This window comes from Babesia bigemina, assembly GCF_000981445.1.
Source record: "Babesia bigemina genome assembly Bbig001, chromosome : V".
Taxonomy (NCBI): Eukaryota; Apicomplexa; class Aconoidasida; order Piroplasmida; family Babesiidae; genus Babesia; species Babesia bigemina.
The window spans coordinates 227439-248803 of NC_027220.1; the positions used below are offsets into that span (position 1 = coordinate 227439).

Sequence of the window (21365 nt, forward strand, 5' to 3'; positions counted from 1 at the left end):
CTAGGGGGATTTTTTGGCATCCCCAATTTTCCAAACGGCCCTGGTGGTGGCGCCAGCACATCGGCGCGTGAACGTGATATTATGGCCGGCGTCCGCCGCCATGAGATTTTTGTGAGCAATGACGGTCACAAATTTGGTGAAATTGTGGAAGAGTGCAGCGGCATTCTGACCGACGTACGTTTCTGAACAAATGTCGCTAACATGCCCCAGGGCAGCGCAGACGAAATCGTGCTGAAGGTCCCGTTAAGGCATGCTACACGAGCCGTATCCGTGTGTGAGTCGCTTAAACGTCGCTTCACCGACATAACCGTGGCGAGTGAACTCTGCAACATCTTCGTGAGTTTACCAGACGACCACGAACAAACAGACGCAGAGCGGGAATTCCGGGGTGGAGCGGCGCCAGTCTGCTCTGTTCGAGATACGGATTTCACGTCATCGATTGGGATTTTAGCGGATTGGCATACACGGCGCTTATTGTGCTTCGTTTGTCATTGTGCGCTGTTGTAACACAATAAAATTGAAATGTATGTCTAGGCGAACATGGTTCAACCTTTGACTAAGTTGTTGTGCATCACACTTGGGAGCATGGAAATGTTCTTTGGCTATGTCTGGGCCGCTTAATTCTTCTTGGCGTACTCTGCCTTCTCCCTCTCGTACCTGGCGCGGTCTTCCTCAGCTAGCTTTTCGTAGGGAGCCTTATCGGCCTCGCCGAGAGCGTTCCAGGCTGAGCCGATCAGCTTTCCCACAGCGGCAACATCCTTGGCCATCTCAGGGTTTTTCGCGATTATTTCGCCGCGCTTCTCCTTCGCAAAGAACATGTAGGAGGACAGGGCGCGCTTGGGAGCGTTCGGGTCTTTTTTGGTCCTCTTTCCCTTCTTAATCGTTGACTTGGAGTTGGGTGCCATTTTGTACGTATACAGTGGTTGCCTCAGCGCGTCGAGGTTTATGTGTAAGGTGTTGCCCGGAGGTCGAGGCAATACCGCCCGCAGATGTTTTGTAGTGAGCTTCGAAACTTTCTTCCGGCGTATCGAATAGGGTAACCTAGGCGGCTCTCGCACGAGCGGTGCCACTGCATGGGGGTCATGGGGAAGGCCGTCCGCCTGGCATCCAGTGTGTGCACGCGGCTCTGGATAGCCGCGACGTCTGCTCGCGGATTCTAGCAGCGCATGCCACTCTGCTGTCGACAAGGCGCTTCTAGGCGTAAACTATGACAAACGGGCCCAGTATGCGGCCCATACTACGCACACCAACACGACGCGCTACACACCCCTTGTGGCGCCGGGTATTACCAGCAAATAGCATTTCCGAACGGTTCACTACTGCCTTTATGCGACTTAGCTAATGTAGTTGTACGATAATGGTTATTCTGCCGGCTCTGAGCGGAGTTTAGATTCTTGCTGTCTCACGCTGTAGCAAGACACGTTGTAGAACGTACCGGTAGCGGCTGTCAGAATATAAGCAATGTTGACTCCTTTCCTGGTTAGATCGAAAGCTTCCGACAGTGTCTCGCCATTGTCTAATCGCTCTTCCGTGCTTTCACAGCGCGCGTCACCGTGTTCGACGCCGAGGCAACTGACAATTACCGGACTGCATGACGACGATAGGTCGAAGTACACCCCTTGTGGTAATGTCGTCGTTGAACTCGACGGCAAGAAGTTCTACCACGCAGTTCGGAAGGGCGTAGACCTCATCAAGGTCGGTGATTCTGTCGATGTTGTTGTACGCTTTGTTAACTCGGAGAAGTGCATTACGCGGCTCGGTAGGTTAAATTGTACGAGTTAATCGTTCATTGGCGTTCAGCTAAAATCGCAGCGATCTTCCAAGATGGCCGTGGCGAGATGAAGGCAGAGGTAGCGTACTACTACGACACAAACGATGTTATACCCGGAGTGCACCGCCGATTCATAGCCAACAAATCACGCCTGTATATACACAAGAATTCGAATTGGCGGGGTTTTACGCATCACAATGAGGTGGTTGCATCTAATGAGGTGGGTATGACGCGTGTCTACGCCGTTGTTGTACCGTGAAGTTGGGAAATTGCGCTGTTGGACTTGTTCCTTACCACGGCCGATTCATTTGCATTATTGAACAATTATCGTATGTGAGGAATATCTTCACGGGTTCATATTTCAGCAAGCGTTCTGTTTGTTATACGTCTCCTGCCGCATTTCGATTGCCCACCTGTCTGATATTTTATCAGTTCGAATTTATTACGGTGGACGCGATAGATGAAGTCATAACCGTGCACGAAAATTTGGAAGCCTATCAGGCAGCTGTTGACGCGGCGGGTGATGAGGCCGGCCACTACTTCTGCCAGGTAGTCTGCTACACGGAGAGCTATGCGCTGAAACCGTTCGACTCGAAGTCTCAGTGGAGGCAGGTAATGCTGGAAAGTAGTGAGTTCCACCGAGTATATCACATGGGCTTCATGGAATCTCCAACTGGCCGATTGCAAGCAATATGCGCCGACAAAGGGAAGGTAATATTGGGGCGGTGAGTCCATGCCACGTGTATTAGTTATGATGTGAAGGGAGGAGGAGGCTGCCACAATCAGGACCTTCATAGAGACAGGAATACGACAGGGTGGCACCGGTCAGCTGCTTTGTAAGTTTACACCCGGGTCACCGCTTGACATTTGTTAGACGTGAGCGGGGTGCCGGGTACCGGTAAGACGGCAACTGTCAACATGATAGTACGCGAAATATCGGATAAAAAGCTAAGCGCTAAGCTCCCCTGGTTCGATCTCGTGGAGATAAATGGTGTGCACCTTGTGGACCCCAACGATTTTTATCGCATCCTGTATGGCAAGGTGAGTACCGATACTGATTGCGTGGAGTGCACGCCCTGCAGCTGATGAAGAAATCGGCGGTGAACCACATTGCCGCCTACAAAGAGCTAGATGAGTATTTCATGAACAATCAGACGCCATGGTGAGTTCGGTAGTAAATAGAGAAGTGGCATTTACCTGTTCGTGGGAGGTTAACCACCACACTGGTAATTGGTGCCACAGATCTCACGTTCGTAGATAACAGCGTAATTACAAACAAAATATAACGTGTCATGCCCGTGCAGCGTGCTGATCATTGACGAAGCAGACTACATCGTCACCCGCAAGCAAAAGGTGCTGTTTACAATCTTCGACTGGCCCTCAAGAAGGAAGTCAAAGCTGATCGTAGTTATCATCTCTAACACTATGGATCTACCTAGTCGCATGAAGGCGTCGTGCGTGAGCCGCCTGGCATTCGGCTCCCTGGTGTTCCAACCTTATCGGTACCAGCAAATCTTGGATGTGCTGTCCTCCCAAGAGGACATAAAGTCGGCTATTGACCCAGTCGCGCTGCAGCTGTGTGCCCGCAGGGTGACTAATTACAGCGGAGATATGCGCAAGGCGCTCCAGATTTGTAAGCTGGCATTGGCGACGGCTAAAGATGGCAAGGTGTCAACCGCAGAGATGAATCGCGTTTCTAACACAGTGCTAAGTTCAGCCGCAGTGGAGTCGCTGCAACACCAGTCCGATGCCATGTCGTGCCTCCTGGTGGCTCTCGTTCTGGAGCTGCGTGAGACGCAACTTTCCGTCGCATGCGCGCGCAAAGTCTACCACGCGTTCCGAGGAATGATGGCCGTGATGAAACCGGAATTTGGGAAGAGCATTTCCCTCGACACATATAGACAGCTGCTTGTATCTGCATCACTGTCTGGCATCATTTCGCTGGAGCCCTCCGCATTCAACGAGCTTAACACGAAACGCAGGCTGCAGCTGTACGAGGAACTAGGGGAGGAGCTGGGGGACACCGCAATAGTGCCGGAGATCGACGTTGGGCATATAATTACGGCTTTGTCGAGAAACCCGTACTGGGAGCAGAAGCTTCGTGACCTGTAGCGCGGCTCAGATAATTCTATTCGCATGTGGCGCTTTCACCAAGCTGTCCCGTAATATTGTTTAGCACCATGCGACTCAAACGACAGTTATAATATAGTCTACATCGCAAATGAGGTCGTCCATATTCACAGCAACGATATTGTACAATGGTGCCGAAAGATCAGCTGTCACATCGCCCAATCACCGTGCGCAATTTGTACTTCGATAGCGTGTAAGCATTATGCACACTAATTTACACAGTTGCTTGCGATAATAACGCATACTTGTAGGGGGTTGGGCTGTTAATAGAGCGGGATTATACCTTGCCGAGACGCTTGGCGCGAAGCTTTCGGCGTTCGGCTTTCAGATTGCTCGACGCCGACAAGATCAGATCGAGTCTCGACGGTTCATCGTCCTCGTCATCAGCTGGCTTGGAAGCCTGCTTCACGGCCGTCTTGAGACGCTTTGACTTGGAGGCGCTCTGTTTCCCCTTTATAACCTCCTTGAGTTTTGACTCCTCGGCGGAAAAGACACGCACCTTCTCCGGCTTAAAGCCTACACCTATACTGACACAAATAAGTGCAGCTTATTGCATCCAACACATACCGTCTGCGTTGACGCTGATCAGATTCCCCTTCAAGGGCTTCTAGTTCCCCTTGCACATCGTCATCCGTGTTCGTTACAACAGCCGAATCTAGGCCCAGGTTAGTCTCCAACTGGCGCCTTATTTCCTTATCATCACCGAGCCTAGGGAACATAGCTGGAATGTTGATTGTTGGATTCCTCTCCACAACGCGCCAGCCCATGGGGACGACAGGTCCATGCCACGCTTCTCAGGTAGATCAATATCGCAACATACCAGCGATGGTGTTACTAAACTCTGACGAATTCCTGAAAAAGCTTACTGCTTTGGTGGCAGATGATTCTGGGCAAGCGGCGAAGGCGCTGCGCATTAGTTACAAGCGTCGTAAGTTCAGTTCATAAAGCCTCCCAGTACCGCAACTTTGGTATAACCTGGTGTTGTGCGTGGTATAGCCCAAATTGGGCATTCCTCTTCGGTTATTCCTAGCCCACAGGGAATTTGGTAAGGGGTTGGTAACGGCAACACGGGTTAATAATACCGCGCGTTAATAACATTGCACCAAATCTAAATGAAATGTAATGGGCGATAGAATCCAAATCGTCGCAATGTGTTTATGTCTAGTGCCATATATTATCGGTTACATGGTACTGCGCGCGTTTTGCCGACTAATGCTTTTCAGACATTCCCAACGCAAGGTCGTGGCGCAATAGCAAATCTGATGAGCAGCAACAATCAGAAGATGGGCTGGAACCCGTCTGCCTTGTCCGTGCGCGACTAGGAGACTGCAAAATAAGCACACATGTATGCGCCTTAGTGAATGTCGTATCATGCTTGTGTAGGTGACCTCCGATACGGTGGAAAACTTTACGAGATCCATAAACGAAATATCGGATATGATTTCCTTGGAAGAGAAGCCATTGGACAGTTGAAGAACTAGTATCTGTAAGGGCTTGGCGGGTAATATATCATAACAGTCACAAGTTGCCGTCAATGGAGCAGTTGTTGTATGGCGCCATAGAACTCGCATTAAATCTAATTTGCAAGCGCTTTTCTCGTATTGCAGTGTATTAAAGAAACAACAAGGCTATCTTAATGTCCTCTTTCTGTTTAGACAGTGTTACTCGGGATTACGTGCGGCATGATACAATTTTCATGCCGACTTTGTCCACTCCGCGAGATATATTGGCAATTTATGACCGCTTGACATCTCGTCGTTCTCGTACGTCGGTGATTCCCTTATTAGAACGACTGATTCGTTGATTTTGTCCACGATGCTTCTTCCAGTTGCAATCCTTCCATCGACACGAAGCATCTTTGATCGTTAAATCAAGTATTAACAGTGTGACTCATATTGTGTGGCCTGTGTACGCCAATTGTGCCTTGTTGATTGACGTCGATGGACACCTAAGAATACACCTCCAACTGCGTTGCGATCCTTACGGTTCATATTTTTTGCTCATAAAAATTAACGTCTCAAACATATTAAAATGTTGTTTCTGTAATTACATTAGTCCTTTCAATTATTATTGCATCTGCATCTGTCGAGGAAAATTCTTAGGGATCCAGACAGCTGCTTTGATTGTTGTATGGCTGTAGCTGTACGATGAATTATCAATCATCCTAAGGACGCATCCACCTGTCTTAATTTTCTTTCAGTTGCTTGAATCGCATAACCTTTGAAATCAGTTGCATATAAAGGGTCGGAGACGGTGTCACGCAATACTGTCAGCCGAAATGGGAGCCTATCATGTATTGAGAGCTCTGTTGGCATTATGCGCAATATGGATGGATTTCATTCCTTATATTGACGCAATGATTTGTGATTTCGCAGGTCCAGATGAGCTACTTGTCCACAACGCTCTCGTTATCTGCCACATGAATATGGATGACTTTGACAGCGCAAGTGCCATATGCCCACACCGAGTGAACGAGACGGAATACATCTGGCATCCGCAGTCAGCATCCGATGATCATTCGCATTTTAACACGTACATCAGTGAATATGGCGCGTTTAAGTCTCTTGCGCTGTCCAATGTTTTCATAACCGATGCGCCAGTTAAATTTGTCTCGATGGAATCGCATCAGTCACAGACTGCTATACATTTTAACGTACCCATTCACGACGTATTTGCTGTTACCGACCACCGCTTGATATTCGTCTGCGGGCCGAAAGATTTGGTTCTGAGTGCTGCGTTGCAGCGTCGCTTGGACGCTCTTGATGGCTACGCGGAAACGCAAAAATATCCTTGGTCTCCTGCGACGCCGTTGACTGAGGAAATTGAAAAGATGGGACGAACTGTGGGATTAGGCGTGCTATTCTTATACAGAGAGCATCTGACTGTACTACTGCAGGGTTGTGGTAGCCGCCCATCACCACTCTTCGATCCGGATGTTGAGGTGACTGTAGACCGTGCCACAGGCACGCGTTCATGTGTGGCGAATCCTATATCTAGGTCGCCGATAGGGTTTCTGTGCGAAGGCAAGATCGAACCTGAGGATTGCATGAGGTACCTCTTAGACCAAAATGGTGAAGTTGTCGTTGCTCCCGAACCATATTCATATTTGAAATTTTATGATACGCGCTGGGTGGTAGCGCGATATTTCAACAGCTTAGCTCTACCGCCATTCCAAGGTGAATGCAGGTGCATAGATTCTGAAACAGGACAGGTGAAGGCCAGGATAGAGGTCCGTTCGAAAACAGAATACATTTGTGACATCACTGGCAAGATCTTTAGGAATCGTGTTCGCCCTATCCGTGGACATTGGTGTTCGGTGGTACTTCACCCTGGCAGCACGTTGACCATAAGGTTCCCGATAGACAGTGCCACTACGATCTCAGGCGAAGACTCCGACGAACATCGCCAACTTGGGCCACCGTCACAAAAGCGTGCTAAATATTTGTTCGAAACGGGATTTCAGCCAACGGACTTGAAGCGAATGCGGCAACTGAAAAACCATGATGGATTCAATCTTTACTATGACGTCTCATACCGCAGAATCATTGCCGGCGATGCGCTCGAACTGGATGTATCTAAAATGTCCCAGGGGGAGGTTAAGCTAATATACCATATGAACGAACCTCTCGCATTGCGATCGGGGCCAAACTCGTTCTTTTATCATTGGACATTAAATGCCGTCAGCAAGTACATTTTCGATAGGATCCGAGCCACTGTGAAAGTGTCGTTCGCTTTTACGCATCGTTACACAATTCTGGGATGTGACAGAGAGCAAAGACGTGTGTTTAATGATAAAATAAGCCGGAAATATTGTTCAACCAAATGGATGGGGAATGGTGTAGGGAATATTTATGAATGCCTCTACCAAAATACGCCTCAGATCAGCATAGTTGGCATTTACTGCAGCACAGGCGAAGAGTTGTTACCCAACAACTGTGAGAGCACGGCTTACGATCTAAACACCAATCGTATTATGCCACTTCCTGCATATGTGCGTAATATGACGCCATATCCCATGCAAAGATTTCAGGTATTCGACATCGCATTTCACACTACAAACGCTTTTAGTTGTGCTTGTGTCTGTGTCGATCAACGTGGATACGAGAGGTCCAGGCTTGTGCTACAGTCAAACGACCACAAACACTATGTATACGAAATACTGCGTAAAGATGCACCTCATCCGATTTTACCTTATGCAGTATTGCCCTGGCGTGAGGTTGGATTATGGAGTGACGAAAGAAGTTTATTACGATCATTCGTGCTATACAACGTTTACACAACGTCGCATATACTGCATGTGGGCAAAACTTTGTGGTTGGACTGTGGCGTTGGATCAGAGACCCCGCCACATAGCGCACCTAATGACGTCGCAAGTAATGGGAGAAGAGCAGCATCATGGCTGCCATACTATACGCAACATTTTTATTATACTGTCAATCATACCGCAAGTGGGCCTGAGATTATCCGTAAGACTTATGGGGAGTCTATTGCTAGTACTGGTGGATTTCGAATTGTCGACAATGACCCACAGATACGATCATATCAACGCATGATGATCCAATCACATATGAATGCTGTATTGGTATCCAAGGACCCAGTTCACAAGAAGTTTGTGCCGATGACTTTCGTTTGCGGGAGAAATCCCGACCCTTCGGACTTGACCGTTGTTTCTGGTGACGTATCTGCATCAACTATTTCCCATGTCACCGCATCATCTGCACAATATGCCTCGTACCTAGTTCAAGTGGCGGTCGAAATGACGGACCCTTACATGCAAGGCTGCGGCGTAACATATCTGTCCACTGAGTTGTTTAGACCTGAGACACCCAAACTCTACGATGCTGACGGAGAGCTTCAGTTCGGTTGTCAGATCGACATTGAGACTGCTAAAGAAGCCGCTTTCTACTGCCCCGCGCCGTACGTCCTGGACCCACCCAATTGCTTCGACCAGGTCTACGTCAATGGTGAAGTGAAGAACCTAACCGAAATAAGCAAGTCGCTGATTGCATCAGCATCCAGCCACTTCGTTACCTTGCTATTCGACAGTGCTCGTATAGGACCCGGGGAGACCCTGCACCAGACCCCGCCGTTGGAGTGCCGCTGCGTGACCATCAAGGGTATCGTCCTATCCACCATCCATATCGAGAATTACTACTCCAAGTAATGAGTAGATAAAACTCGGTAACTCGTTTGGCAATTAGCCACTTAAATTGTCATAGTTCATGTTGTTCGATTTGCTGATTTGTGTCTCCAGTGGCTGCATAGTACTTGCTTAGATTGCGATAGTTGTCGGTGCTGAGTTGGCATCGTATTTTTGTGTTGTAATACATTTTTGTAGTTTTGTGTTAACGATACCACGTCATGCCAGTAATGGGATTTGATACTACATCTCACAAGGCAAATAGCGTATGTCTGGCATACTTCGGGAAGGTGCAAGGTTTTGCGTTGGTGATCTCATAACAACCTAAAAATCAGCCTATGAACCAAATACTCAACGAGAGATGTATTGCGGCAATGATCATTGTCCCACAGTAACTCCACCAATTTAATCAACCAACTACCGTGTGAGCACTTGGCCACCCTACATGATTAGAGAACAATGAAACCAAAAAGCAGTTCATTTGCTCACTGCGTTTTCACAGGACTTCACCTCATAACTATTCATAAGGCTGAAGCGACTTATATTGGTAATTACTAAATCACAGTTACCCGTGCCCGCCCTACGCAGCTGCAGCCTGCGGCTTGCTGGGATGGATGAGGGGAAATTACAGAGCGATTCAGAATGGGACGTTAGGTGTGAGAAAGGTGATACATGTGCGAAAAACACGGCTAGTGTCAGATGGGTATGAAACGTTCTCGACACCCCTTGCCTCAATGAGGACTCCGACAGCAGCAAGGTAGGGATGTAAAAAGCTGCATCAGATTAAGTCGTTTAATGTTAACATATTAACACAATGGCGATGAATGCACATAGCAGCAACTTTTTGTTTAGATTGGGATGGGTGTTTAGCCGGATAGATTTTGGTGCTTCAGCGTGAATGGCAGAACGCCCATACCAGACACGAATTGCGTAACCTTAACAAGGTACGCATATCCGTCAAATCCCTCAGATTACACTAAACCGTAACAGTAACAGTTAGTTATGCTGCACCACTCTAGGCGTAAATCCGGTACCTCCAATACGGATGCCCAGCGATATATGGGCCAAGCTCAGCAACACAAGGGAGCAAAATCGGAAACAGTTATGGTGGACCCATCAATGCGATTGTATCGGAAGTTGTTGGATACTAACCAGATACTGCTTCGTAACACTGAACGTGTCACCGAATTTTCTCAGGGTACTGTGATGCTGAGTTGGTGATCTTGGTCAGTGTCTCATCAGTGCCCTCTCCAGATATAGCAATACTCCACAGGTAGCCTTAATCATTAGGTGGCCATAGGATATGCAGAGGATTTTCTGTGGGACGATGGAGTGTGGTGCCAGGTTATTGTCCTCTGTGATGACCGCTACTACATGGCGTACATGTTGCAGAACTCGACTCACAACCCATTATGATTCTTCAACGTAGTGCTTTGATGCAGCAATACGAAGCGATATAGGGCCAGTATGTATCATTTCTGTCTGACGATTGCGTACGAAAATAACATGCGTTGAGGATACTGCATGCCTGGTTAATGTTATAGATCTAGCCTTGATGACAGCTCGGCCGTCATTACACCTTCGTTTTACGCATATTTGGCACATACAAGGCACCTAATACACCATTAAGGCGCCTGTGTATCGGGTATCGACAGCACTTTTGTTAGTACGCCATTAATTCACATCTGTTTAAAGAGTCGGTCTGTCTGTATACACGTTCATAGCATCAGCCCAATCTAACCAATCTTATTAAAATGGTATTCAACTCGTTGACCGAGCCCCCCCGCGATTTCAGGGAGGGTATTGACTGGTTGATCGCTCTGAAGGGTACAGATGCTGAAAGCAATTTGAAGGCTGTTAGTGATGCAGTTTATAACTTTCTCGCAGACAAGCCTGTTGACCCTAGCCAGTTACAAGCTTTCCAAAAGGTTAAACAAAACACTAAAGCGTTTTTAGAGCGAGATGTGCTTAAAGACCAGTCCCGCATCAAACTGATGCTGACGAGGTTCAATAGGCCTAAGGATGAAAAGTACAATATCTTTGCAAAGGTTACTAATAATGAAGAACGAATCGATGATGAGAAACTCAGAAAGGTCTGGGGTATCACTGCTGATAATATAACAGAGAAAATAACTACATCTGTGGAGGGTTGTGAAAAGTTCCTGGAAGACATCAAAATCCCTGACCAGTATGTTTCTGCCTACAGTTCAGAAGCTACGTGGGAGAAATCATGTTCAACAAAACCGGAAGCATGTGCAGCAGTCTTCGTGGGAATCACGCCGATGCTATATACAGGGTTAATGTCTTTGTGGGATGCGACTGATGCTGATAATTTTAGGTTGTTTCCATCTAAGGCGAAGAAGAACTTGGGAGATTTATTGAACGCTTTGCGTTATGTAAAGCCAGAATGCCGCGATAAACTGGATCGTCCAGATATCGTCAATGCGTTGAGCGGTGTTGGTATAGAAGAGTTGGACACGCTCATGGAATTCTCTGAATTCTGGATATTCCATGGATCGGACAATGACGGTGCTGCAGGTCTAGAAGCTGCAAAACCCGCAGGCGTTGAAGAAGTTATAGAACCCGTAAACGCTGCAGAACCTGTAAATGCCTTAAAAGCTGAGAAACCTGGGAAGCCAGAAAAATCGGGTAAATCTGGAAAGTCTGGCAAGTCTGGAAGATCCGGAAGATTAGGGAAGTCCGGAAAATCTGGAAAGTCTGGAAAATCGAAAAAATCTGGCAAAGCTTAAAATGTGGTTCATTAGTAACATTCTGACTCAGGTGCCAGAAGAATTGGCGTCTTTGAAACCTTCGGGCAATTTCAATTTTGAAATGTGCTTGCCGCAAGCCTTACGTTTACGCGCTTCATCCACACTATAGCTGCCTTGTATAGAGGGCGAGTAGGTTTCTCGGCGTCTCTTGGATCGTATTCAGGACGCCAGTTAACGCTAACTTCTTTTGCATCACACGCTATCATTTTAGGATAACAGAGAATGGAAACACAAGTAATTTATATGCCACATTGTAAACTAGTTTATTTATAGTTTTTTAGGTGGATGACAGCTCTATCTTGCTGTGCAAAGAATGGTGCGCTAAACGTCATTTAAATGTGGAGCGCCTATTCAGTGCTAAGCTTGTTAACACGTATACATTTATCACGTAGTAAGAGTAATATTATATTGTAGGTATCCCCCTAGATATGTGTGCTCATGTTTCGTGAAAAACAGATATGCGCCATTTGTTGTCGATTGTGCATATTGGACATAGGTACGGTGCTTGCTATGCCGTATGCATCGACGGTAAACGGCACTACCTAGGGACAGGCCTGTCATCCGACCAACACAGTAACAAACATCAATAAGGTATTACTGATGTGCTCTGAAGAGGCGCCAAAAGGGGTATGTGCAAGCGCCAATTACACAGCACACTGAACAACTTGCAACACATACCTAATGGGTTATATAATGTTCCTGACTGCACGGTGGCGACGCCCGCAGGTAGGCAACAAAAATGTCGCTGCTAAATACGCTTGTAGTCTATTCACTGGCCACATTTAAAATCGTTTTCAGGTTACTTGCGGTCACAGGAATTTAAATGTTCATATTACATGTTCTTTAAGTTAAAACGCTTTTCATAGCATGGCAGTACGACTTGCGTTGCTGTGTCGTCTAAATAAAATGTCGAACGTACGCATATCCTTTACCTGGAATTGCGTAAGAGCATATGGTTACTAAAGCATTGCTCCTGCTCCAGCACGAGATATCCTCAGACAGCGACGAAAATGGATCGGCTGCGTCGTATCTGCAGGTAATACGATTGCAAAGAAATGTTAAATTGCCGTGCTTTGTGTTGCAGTTTAGATATGATTTAACATCACAAAATATGTTTCATCAAAGAGCATTTTTGAAGCGCATCAGTTCCCGGCCACGAGCAACGCTGCACCGACATTCCTTGGTGATATGAAATTATTGACCCCTATTGAAGTCCATTGAGCCATTATGCGATACTACAGAGCATATTTTTTAGTAGCAGATATTGATCATTCTACGTTAGTTTGTTGTTTGTCTACACAATGGCGGCTATCCGCTGCGATGTACGGCGAGTGGTCACATCCCTTTTGACTCCACGTGACATTATTTAATGGATTGGTCATGGGCGTCCCGCCGACCGATGGCAATTTTGATGGTGAATCAATAAAGAAAAACGATATTGAACGAGCGAGGGAAATTACTTAGCCGTAGTTCTGCATTCAATTTGCTCGATACAATGCAAACATCTGGGAAGATGATGGGTGACCATCTACGTAGCCTCGTAATAAATGATACATCTAAGTTAAGAGCGGCCGTCGATCTCTACCCATCTCGCTATTAACTTCACGGATTGTTTTTTTGCATGTATCGCTCGCCTGTTTTTGAAAATTTGGCACGTATCAACAAAGCGTGGGATATTCACAAACGCTACAACGATATAGGTGACGAATACAGAAAAACAGATCTGAATCCGCACAGAGCAACCGATCTAGTGGGTGAGAAACATAGGCGCACATCGAAATTTAAGCAGTATGTGCCTATTGTTGAGTCATGGATGCGGATTGTAGACGAAAAGCTAGCGCCAACTGGGCCGTACAGGTTGGATAATTTTGAAAATGAATTAGAATCGCCTAGTGCGATTCAGCAATCTGCTGAAGATTATAAATGCACGGCTCCTCTAGAAACCGCACTGAAAATATATCACCAGAGGCAACTAATCTGTAAGCATACCCGACTCAAAAGAAGCGTTCAGGTGAGTCGAGCGCTCCAGCGGCGGTAAAATTAATCTCTTGCCATGTGCGTTCAGCAACGGGTTCTAAGGATTAATCGGGACACTCGACATTGAGAATCATGGCTATTCGAACCATAGTGTCATTGTGTTTAATTGCTGCTCTCTGACGTAAGATCACCGCAAAACATTACGCGGTTAATATTCATTTGAATTATCCTCGGTTTCGGATTTTATCAACCTCTTGTATTCTACACGAGGTAAGGATGGTAATCGCCGATGCCAGGAGCTCACGCCCGGCACGCCAGCACTTTCTGTTGCGCTACCTGCTCCGTCATATTGCCTGGTATTCTACGCTGGTGACCTTCCCGTGATGACTTAAGGAACAAGACTAGAAAACAATTCATAAGTATGCGAAGAAAACGTGACAACGCAATAAACATCGTTATCCCTGCTCTCATTTCTGAAGTCTGTTACCTGACTACGTGTGTATGGTTCGAATTTTGGTTATTTAGGATAGCGTATAACGCTGCTGGTATAGGCTGTTCACTCTAGGTCCAGTGGCCGTATATTACTGGTGTTATCTACGTCAGCCTCTACTCTCGGCGGATAGGGTGATTCACAGAATCGTAAAGTAATACCCCGTCGATGTCCTGCGTAGGAGTATACGTTAGTACCTTGAACTTTTTGGCTGTAATACCGCTGATTCGGGTTCTCCAATACGTCCCCGTGAGCATCAGCCTCCGCTGGGCTGACGTTAATAGTCGTTAACGTGCCAATGACGATGATGTTCCGCATACATGCCCACGGCTTCGGATATTTTCAGTCCACTGAGGCGCCGATGGCACCGCACTGACTCCTGCATGCCACACACTAACACGCTGTCTTAACGTCTACTACGTTGTCTACCAGGGTGCTTGTTAGGTTGATCGATTAGCATCTTTACAACAATGGGCGGGGAATGACGGACATGACTCAGTTAGATCACTACATAATTAACAAACGCAGTGAAAGAATAACTCATTTGGCATAGATCGGTAAGACGAATCGCCATTAAAATAGGCTGCCGGCGTCTAAATTCGCCACTGTGGGAACACCCGGATAATAAAAGTTCTTGGAGCCTATAGCAGAAACTGTTTTCGGCTGTTTGCGGGGCTTCGTCGACTTCTTGGTAGTTGAAGAATCCACGTTGGTTCCTGATACTTGACTGGACCCATTTTTGCCAGAGGTGTTGTTGCGAGCCTTATCCATTGACCATGAGCGTCCATCAGCTTGCACATGTAGGACAACTGACATAAGGACGAAAAAGAGGGTGCAAAAAATGGTTCCCAGGTTTGCCTTCATCTTCCCTCACAGTCTACTTAAAAATGAGCCCAGTGTAACAATAGACTACTTACTTGAATAGACTATCACTGTATGGAATTGTACACAGTGAGCAGATTCAGACAAGCAGCATGCATCCGACCTACTGGTGGGGGAGGCGTGGTCACTGATCTAGCAACGCAGGGATACCGTGAACATTCATATCAGGCATGCCCTACTGGGGTTCTGTTGCCGGGTGATGTTAAATAATATTAGACACGATTGCGTAAGATGCAATACCGCACTGTTTAGTGGCCACCCTCCACGGTATGCTTTGGACGCAATGCCTAGTGCTCAGCGGAAGTCCAGTGATAGACTGCAATATTTCTCGCTAGTCCAATTCAGCCTGCATATGGCACGTAATTGCACCGTTTTTCGAATCTCGATACTTGGTTGCAATATGGATGGTTAACAACTAGGATTGACCCGGCTTCGGCGAAGCAGAGGGTACGCAAAGATTTCGTAATCTCCCACAACATACACAATTACACTTAGAGTATAATTTGTGCAACTGTAGGTATATAGCGTTTTATTAGTGGCTACGTGCCACATGCGCCGATGCTCGCCCGTGCAAGAGGCTCTCCCTTAACGCTATTTCTGTGGGTTTCGTGCTCCAGATAGTATTGTTGCCGAGCGTCATTAGTGGCATCCCTCCAGTTTGGTAACTGAGGTTATTTAGAGAGTCGAGACCGCATCCATCTTCATTGTGGTAGGATGGTAATTCCGATATAAACGTTGGTAACAGTAACCTTCTGTCGGTCCGCAGGTATGATGCGTCGTCGGTACTATTATTTCGTCTGCTCAGCCTTCAGCCTTTTGTCGTACGCGATCCATCCGTATGTTCCATGCACTTCAATCTCGATCTTGTGGGCGTCTATCTTCTCCTTGGGTAGTCCTATTTGCCTCCTAAGCACTGATTAGATTCACTTTGCTACCTCGTTGTGCTTCTTCGTATATTCAAGGTGTAGTAGTTTCGGGCACTTCGTCGCGAGGTGGTCCACGTTCTTGCCGTTGTTGCATTTTGGGCATGTATTCGACGATCACACCGGCTGGTAAGCCTGTCAGATGATCGTGTATTCCACCGTTCAGAGCCAGCTTTGCAAGTTTCATTGGTCACTTGCGTGTATTAAGCGTCTATGGAAGGAATCATTCGACTATGAATGCAGCATTCGTTACAGCTCGCCTAGGGCCTGCTCATTCCCGTTGCACAATTCACAGCGCTATAAGCAGTGACAATACATAAATTTATTAAATGGCCATTGTTCATGCTTGCAAGCACACATACTGCCCTGGTTATATGTGGAACTGGGGTGTTCCAGATCCTAAGCAATAGCTAATGGTCCTGCCAGAAGATGCGCGAACTAGACGGTCACGAAGTGTAGTACTCAATTCGGTTTGGCCGTGTGGATAGTTAACGACGATTACAGCGGTAGGGTTCGCCTTGTTGGAATGATTTCCGCTTTGGTGACCGGTACCGTTAAATTGCAGAGCCACCCTCTCCGCCTCGCGCAGTGAGCCATAAAGTTCGCGTGCTACTGTCTCATCACCTTCAACTAGTGGCATATAGTGCAAAAACTGGCCATAGTGTTCCCTAAGCACGCCTCCGACGTCAATCATAACGATGCACTGCGGGTCGATGCACGTCCCACCGGATGTCTGTTTTTTGCAAACCAGATAGGTTGGCACCGACGGCGCATAGTGTGTCAGGCTTGTGCCAGGTGAATCGCAGAGTTCGTCTGCCTTTGCATACACGGCCCTGCAGCCAACTTCCACGTTGCCAAAGACCGAAGAGGCAAACAGCTTCGCAACGTCAGCCTGAGTGACGAACCCCGGGCGCAGGATGGTGACCTTCCGAGGAAGACCGGACTTTGCGATAAGGTAATCGATCAGTGCACCGGGTAGGCTGGATGGCATGCCATCCGACATCGCACATCGTCCGACAAGTTCGTCGCGCATCTCTTGTAACTTTAGCGGCTCTTGAGCAATCACGGAGATCACAGCCTGCAGGTGCGCATAGGTTGCATTATGCTCGCGCAAGAACTCGTCCGCTCTCACGTCTCCATCAGTTGGCTCCACTTTTATAACGGTGGATTCCAACCCCAAGTTACACTTGCCTCCTTCTACAACAAGCATGGGAACATCATTGAACTCCGAAAGGACGTGCTCCGTAGAAGTAGGACTTATGTGACCAAACTTGTTCGCGGAGGGTGCGGCGAGTGGGACGCCCACGTGCCGGAGAATCATCTGCGCAACGGGGTGGTTGGGGCACCGCACCGCAGGGAACCCAGTGTTCGCGGACACCACGGATGGAATGGAAGTCCTCCCTCGTGTGATTAGTGTCATTGGACCCGGTGCGAACCTTTCTGCCAGGGTAAGGATCATGCACGCGTCGCTGAGGTCGGCGTCGAATATGTTACACAACGCATCTTCAAATCTCGGCACATGTAGGATGACAGGGTCCGTAAGAGGCCTTCCTTTCACTTCGAAAATCCGACGTACCGACGTTTCACATAAGCCATTGGCTGCCAACCCGTACACAGTTTCAGTTGGCATGGCTATGAGGCCACCTGGTGTCATCAGGTGACGCTTCAGCATCTCTAGCTTCGGTACAGGATCATCGTCAAGCAGCAGCTTTGTGGGCCGATCTGCGGCAACAGAATCAGCCATGATGGTTGCTCAATAGTAGAACCTTCAGATGGCAACTAGTAGTGATGGTGTGAAACCCGTAACAGGATCCGTTGGCTGTGAGAAGTACCTCAACACGTCCACGAGGTGGTCATACAAGTCTTGCGACCATATGATTGGTGAGGCTCTTTCGGGTTTTTTGACAAGCCGCCACAACACACGCGATGCGTCTATGACCGTATCACTAGTGGCTACGAATGCGTCGGGCTGCGATGTAACTTTGATAAGCTCAATGCAACAGCTGCCGTTTGTAAGCTCTTCTTTTACGGCTGCAACAGAACAGTTCGCTGATATCTGCGCTGGAGCCTCAACTGAGCCTGCTATGAATAATTTAACTCCGTTATTGTATTGCAACGCTTCTATGGCTGCACGCTCCTCTGTGTGACGCCAGAAAATATCCTCTGGTCTATCGTCAGCAGATGCGCTGATGGAACGCTTACTGTAGCTGACGAATTGGTGATCACAGTCCGAGTATAGGCCAACCTTATATCCACACTGCGCGCATAAAGCTGCTCTTTCCTTTAATGCAACTGCTGAGGGCCGGTAAAGTGTTATCACGTCCTCTCCCTGATAAATGATATGTCCCACTCTTGCCAGCGATGGGACTCTAGATAACAATTGCGGTTCACACTCCTCGCAGAATGTGGATCCAGTTATGCTGCTGAAAAATTCCGTTGGGAGCGGCACAATGGTTGCGTCCTCCACGCTCTCCAGTATATGCTTGCACCTTTTGCAACGTAACACCAGCAGGCGGTACTTTTTCAGACCGACATTGCTCTCAGTTTCACGCAAGGTCGCGATGCGCAGGTCCAGATGCGGAAGGTTTGGGGTGTACACAACTATGCTCCAGGTTAGGAAACACAGCCCGTCGCGGGTGTGAACTGCAATGTCTTGTAGAGAGTGACTCGATATGTGCAGATCACGTATCGCAACAGTGAATGATTTTTCGCACGGGACCTCGGAATGGCCTGCGACTGGACACGTGAACGACTTACCCTCGAACGTTCCGCCCAGAAAGTTCGCAACCCAAGTGGGTTGCCCGCTACAGTCTTTTAACCCAGGCGGAATGCCGCAGCTCAGAATATTGCAGCCGGTACGACCTCGTGGCAGGCTGCTTACTGAGAAATCCGGCGATATTGTACGCTGATGGTCTGATGTGTTGCCCTGTGTTACATCAGGCAGGTGCGGGTTTGGGCTTTTTACAGAAGCAAATGTTTGATGACACCTAACAGACGTATTGCTGCAGCTGTATTTTGCATGCTCGAGTGACAGTTCGACTATATATGTGGTTGTTTTGAAAGGAATCTCGGCGTCCGATTTCCTCAGGCGTACAGTCGGTACAAATTCCAGATGTTGCGATCCATCGTTGCCTTCAATCAGCAGGCGCCCATTATTCCGGTCAAACGTGACGCGTACGTTTCCCTTATAACCGCACAGAAGAGTCTCTACGACGACGCAGCCGCGCTTTTGGTGAGGTGTAAGCTGAAAGTACGGCATCCACGTCGCCCCTTAGGTCCCGACGTTACACGCTCCTACCATATGTCACAACACACGATTTAATTTCTATTTCAGCAAAAAATTGAGAGTATTCTGAAGGTGTAACGTCGGACGTGGTGACTGTGTCCCCCATCTAACGTACGGGTTTTGTTAGCGCTTGCGGCGTGTCTACCGCTTACACATCTCGTCGTACCATGAACGTAGAGTAGTATAAGGGACACAGAGCGCCATTTCCGTCACATGAGTGCTCCCGCGGCAGCATTTCAGTTGCCGGCCTCCGGCCATGAAGGTCAGTCTCGTTGCGACCGTTAGGTCACGATTCTGCCACTCTTGCCACACTATTGAGCAGGTGACAACGAATTCATCAACGAGTACGAATCGGAGTGCCAATGCGAGTTTTTGGACCCGCGATTTCTGGCCATTACGGCTCTGGATTCTGAGCAGGCGGCGCTTGAGTATTTCTACCAGAGCCCCTTCTACATGAAGTACCGCGAAAGAGCGCTCAACGAGAACCTGCGTGCCGGCCATGCTGTGGACAGGTGTGTTAGATTTTCCGCGTTGCGCATGCTGATGCAAACACTGGTTGGATGAGTAGACAGCTCACGCTGCATCCCTGTTCCGCTCAACCTGGTCACGTGCAGTTGCACATCTCTAGCCAGTGCATGCGCGATGTGTATGCCGTTATACGTACAAAATTCATCACAACGCAGCCAGCAGGTGGGCCTGATGTTCCAGGTCACGTACAGTAACCTCGAGGACATCAACGAGCCGCTGAAACAGCTGCCGCCGATGGATGAGATGGCGCGCATCCAGCACTACTCCAATGCGGCCGTGTTCCACATCACGCTCTTCCAGAGGAACCTCGGGCAGAACGGGGTGACGGCCACGCCCATGAAGGTATGGCCATTCTCGCGGTTCGCATTACCCGCCCAACAGGTGTACTACATCATCCAAGGGTCTATTTTCATGTGCCCCCCGTTCGGATCGCTCATACGCCACCGTCTTCACCAGTCGATCGAGCATTTCGAGAAGTTTTACGATACGCTCAACGACATCAGCAAGTGGTCCGCGACCAACGGCTACTCGTGGGAACCGAAGCCAAAAGCGCTGGACCCGCAGATAAAGCAGCTCTGCGAGAAGTACGGATTCCAGGAGGAACAACGCGAAGACTACATTAAAGATGGTGAGTGCTACCTTGGTTACCGACGACAGTGGCGCCAGGCAATATGCACGTTTTCTTCCTGAAACCGCAGGAACACACCGCCCATCGTGTTGCCTACGACGAAATGCGTATACTCGCCCGGCGGCTTGAGCTCGCACACCAGGTACCCGTGCCGGAGGAAGCGGTGTCGGACATGCCAACGGAACCAGCGCCTGCCTACGGTACCGCGGATAACGTCACCCAGTGAACCCGCATCGCACACTAACTTGGAAATGCTGCTATAAATGTACAGTATCGTATTATGTTGTTCAGTGGCCACTCTTTTGGGCATTATCAGGCGTCCTTTCGCCTCGGTAGTTCTGTTATTCTGGGCCCCCTGTCATTCACAGATAGCACGTTCTCGAAGTCGGAAATGCGTTTGCGCAACACCGCTAGGGTACGCGCGATGTCGGTTTCGTCCTTAACGCGTTTTCGCAATTTCGGTTCGGGGGAGTGCAGCAGCTCGTTTATCACCAGGTCGGAGGCTATGGTGTATAGGCTGCGACAGCTGTGCAGCTGCGCGAGATTACGCGGCTCACTCACGCACACCTACCAGGCTATCGTTATGAAGCTTCAACTGAAAGTTGTCGATCTCCGTGCGCAGAAGACAGTCCTGCGTCGCCTCGAGCTGTGCAGTGTATGAGCGCGCCTACGGCGAACACCAACCTGTGCACACTCAATAATCGAGTAGAAGGCGGCGACAACGCGTTTGGTGTGTAGGTTGATGGAACTGTGTATGCCCGCCCGCTCCTCCTCGGGGCTGAAATCCATCGCAGACTACGACAGAAGGCAGGGATGAATACCCTACCGTAAAGGCGCTT

At 48.3% G+C, this 21365-nt stretch overlaps 10 protein-coding genes across 10 annotated transcripts; 4 read left to right on the top strand and 6 right to left on the bottom strand.

Moving 5' to 3' along the window:
* Nucleotides 1-617: 617 nt before the first annotated feature.
* On the bottom strand, nt 618-905 carry BBBOND_0405000 (high mobility group protein-like protein NHP1, putative; the record flags this gene model as incomplete). The annotated part of the gene is made up of 1 exon (XM_012914747.1): nt 618-905. The coding sequence occupies one exon, from the start codon at nt 903-905 to the stop codon at nt 618-620; it is 288 nt and encodes a 95-aa protein (XP_012770201.1).
* Nucleotides 906-1461: 556 nt separating this feature from the next.
* BBBOND_0405010 (origin recognition complex subunit 1, putative) lies at nt 1462-3883 on the top strand (the record flags this gene model as incomplete). Its single annotated transcript, XM_012914748.1, has 7 exons — nt 1462-1759; nt 1801-1991; nt 2204-2496; nt 2534-2607; nt 2646-2812; nt 2854-2933; nt 3076-3883. 7 exons carry the CDS (start codon nt 1462-1464, stop codon nt 3881-3883), a joined length of 1911 nt encoding a protein of 636 aa, XP_012770202.1.
* A 295-nt stretch (nt 3884-4178) lies between these two features.
* BBBOND_0405020 (hypothetical protein, conserved) lies at nt 4179-4668 on the bottom strand (the record flags this gene model as incomplete). Its single annotated transcript, XM_012914749.1, has 2 exons — nt 4179-4428; nt 4469-4668. The coding sequence occupies 2 exons, from the start codon at nt 4666-4668 to the stop codon at nt 4179-4181; spliced, it is 450 nt and encodes a 149-aa protein (XP_012770203.1).
* A 1511-nt stretch (nt 4669-6179) lies between these two features.
* On the top strand, nt 6180-9065 carry BBBOND_0405030 (hypothetical protein; the record flags this gene model as incomplete). Its single annotated transcript, XM_012914750.1, has 1 exon — nt 6180-9065. The coding sequence occupies one exon, from the start codon at nt 6180-6182 to the stop codon at nt 9063-9065; it is 2886 nt and encodes a 961-aa protein (XP_012770204.1).
* Nucleotides 9066-10795: 1730 nt separating this feature from the next.
* BBBOND_0405040 (hypothetical protein) lies at nt 10796-11791 on the top strand (the record flags this gene model as incomplete). Its single annotated transcript, XM_012914751.1, has 1 exon — nt 10796-11791. One exon carries the CDS (start codon nt 10796-10798, stop codon nt 11789-11791), a length of 996 nt encoding a protein of 331 aa, XP_012770205.1.
* Nucleotides 11792-14852: 3061 nt separating this feature from the next.
* Nucleotides 14853-15050, bottom strand: BBBOND_0405050 (hypothetical protein; the record flags this gene model as incomplete). The annotated part of the gene is made up of 1 exon (XM_012914752.1): nt 14853-15050. The coding sequence occupies one exon, from the start codon at nt 15048-15050 to the stop codon at nt 14853-14855; it is 198 nt and encodes a 65-aa protein (XP_012770206.1).
* A 1404-nt stretch (nt 15051-16454) lies between these two features.
* On the bottom strand, nt 16455-17828 carry BBBOND_0405060 (translation factor Sua5, putative; the record flags this gene model as incomplete). Its single annotated transcript, XM_012914753.1, has 1 exon — nt 16455-17828. One exon carries the CDS (start codon nt 17826-17828, stop codon nt 16455-16457), a length of 1374 nt encoding a protein of 457 aa, XP_012770207.1.
* A 24-nt stretch (nt 17829-17852) lies between these two features.
* BBBOND_0405070 (hypothetical protein, conserved) lies at nt 17853-19343 on the bottom strand (the record flags this gene model as incomplete). The annotated part of the gene is made up of 2 exons (XM_012914754.1): nt 17853-18814; nt 18842-19343. 2 exons carry the CDS (start codon nt 19341-19343, stop codon nt 17853-17855), a joined length of 1464 nt encoding a protein of 487 aa, XP_012770208.1.
* Nucleotides 19344-19583: 240 nt separating this feature from the next.
* BBBOND_0405080 (-Mediator of RNA polymerase II transcription subunit 6) lies at nt 19584-20752 on the top strand (the record flags this gene model as incomplete). Its single annotated transcript, XM_012914755.1, has 4 exons — nt 19584-19632; nt 19693-19882; nt 20054-20526; nt 20565-20752. 4 exons carry the CDS (start codon nt 19584-19586, stop codon nt 20750-20752), a joined length of 900 nt encoding a protein of 299 aa, XP_012770209.1.
* An 86-nt stretch (nt 20753-20838) lies between these two features.
* BBBOND_0405090 (hypothetical protein, conserved) lies at nt 20839-21315 on the bottom strand (the record flags this gene model as incomplete). The annotated part of the gene is made up of 3 exons (XM_012914756.1): nt 20839-21060; nt 21098-21172; nt 21211-21315. The coding sequence occupies 3 exons, from the start codon at nt 21313-21315 to the stop codon at nt 20839-20841; spliced, it is 402 nt and encodes a 133-aa protein (XP_012770210.1).
* Between the last annotated feature and the right edge of the window lie 50 nt (nt 21316-21365).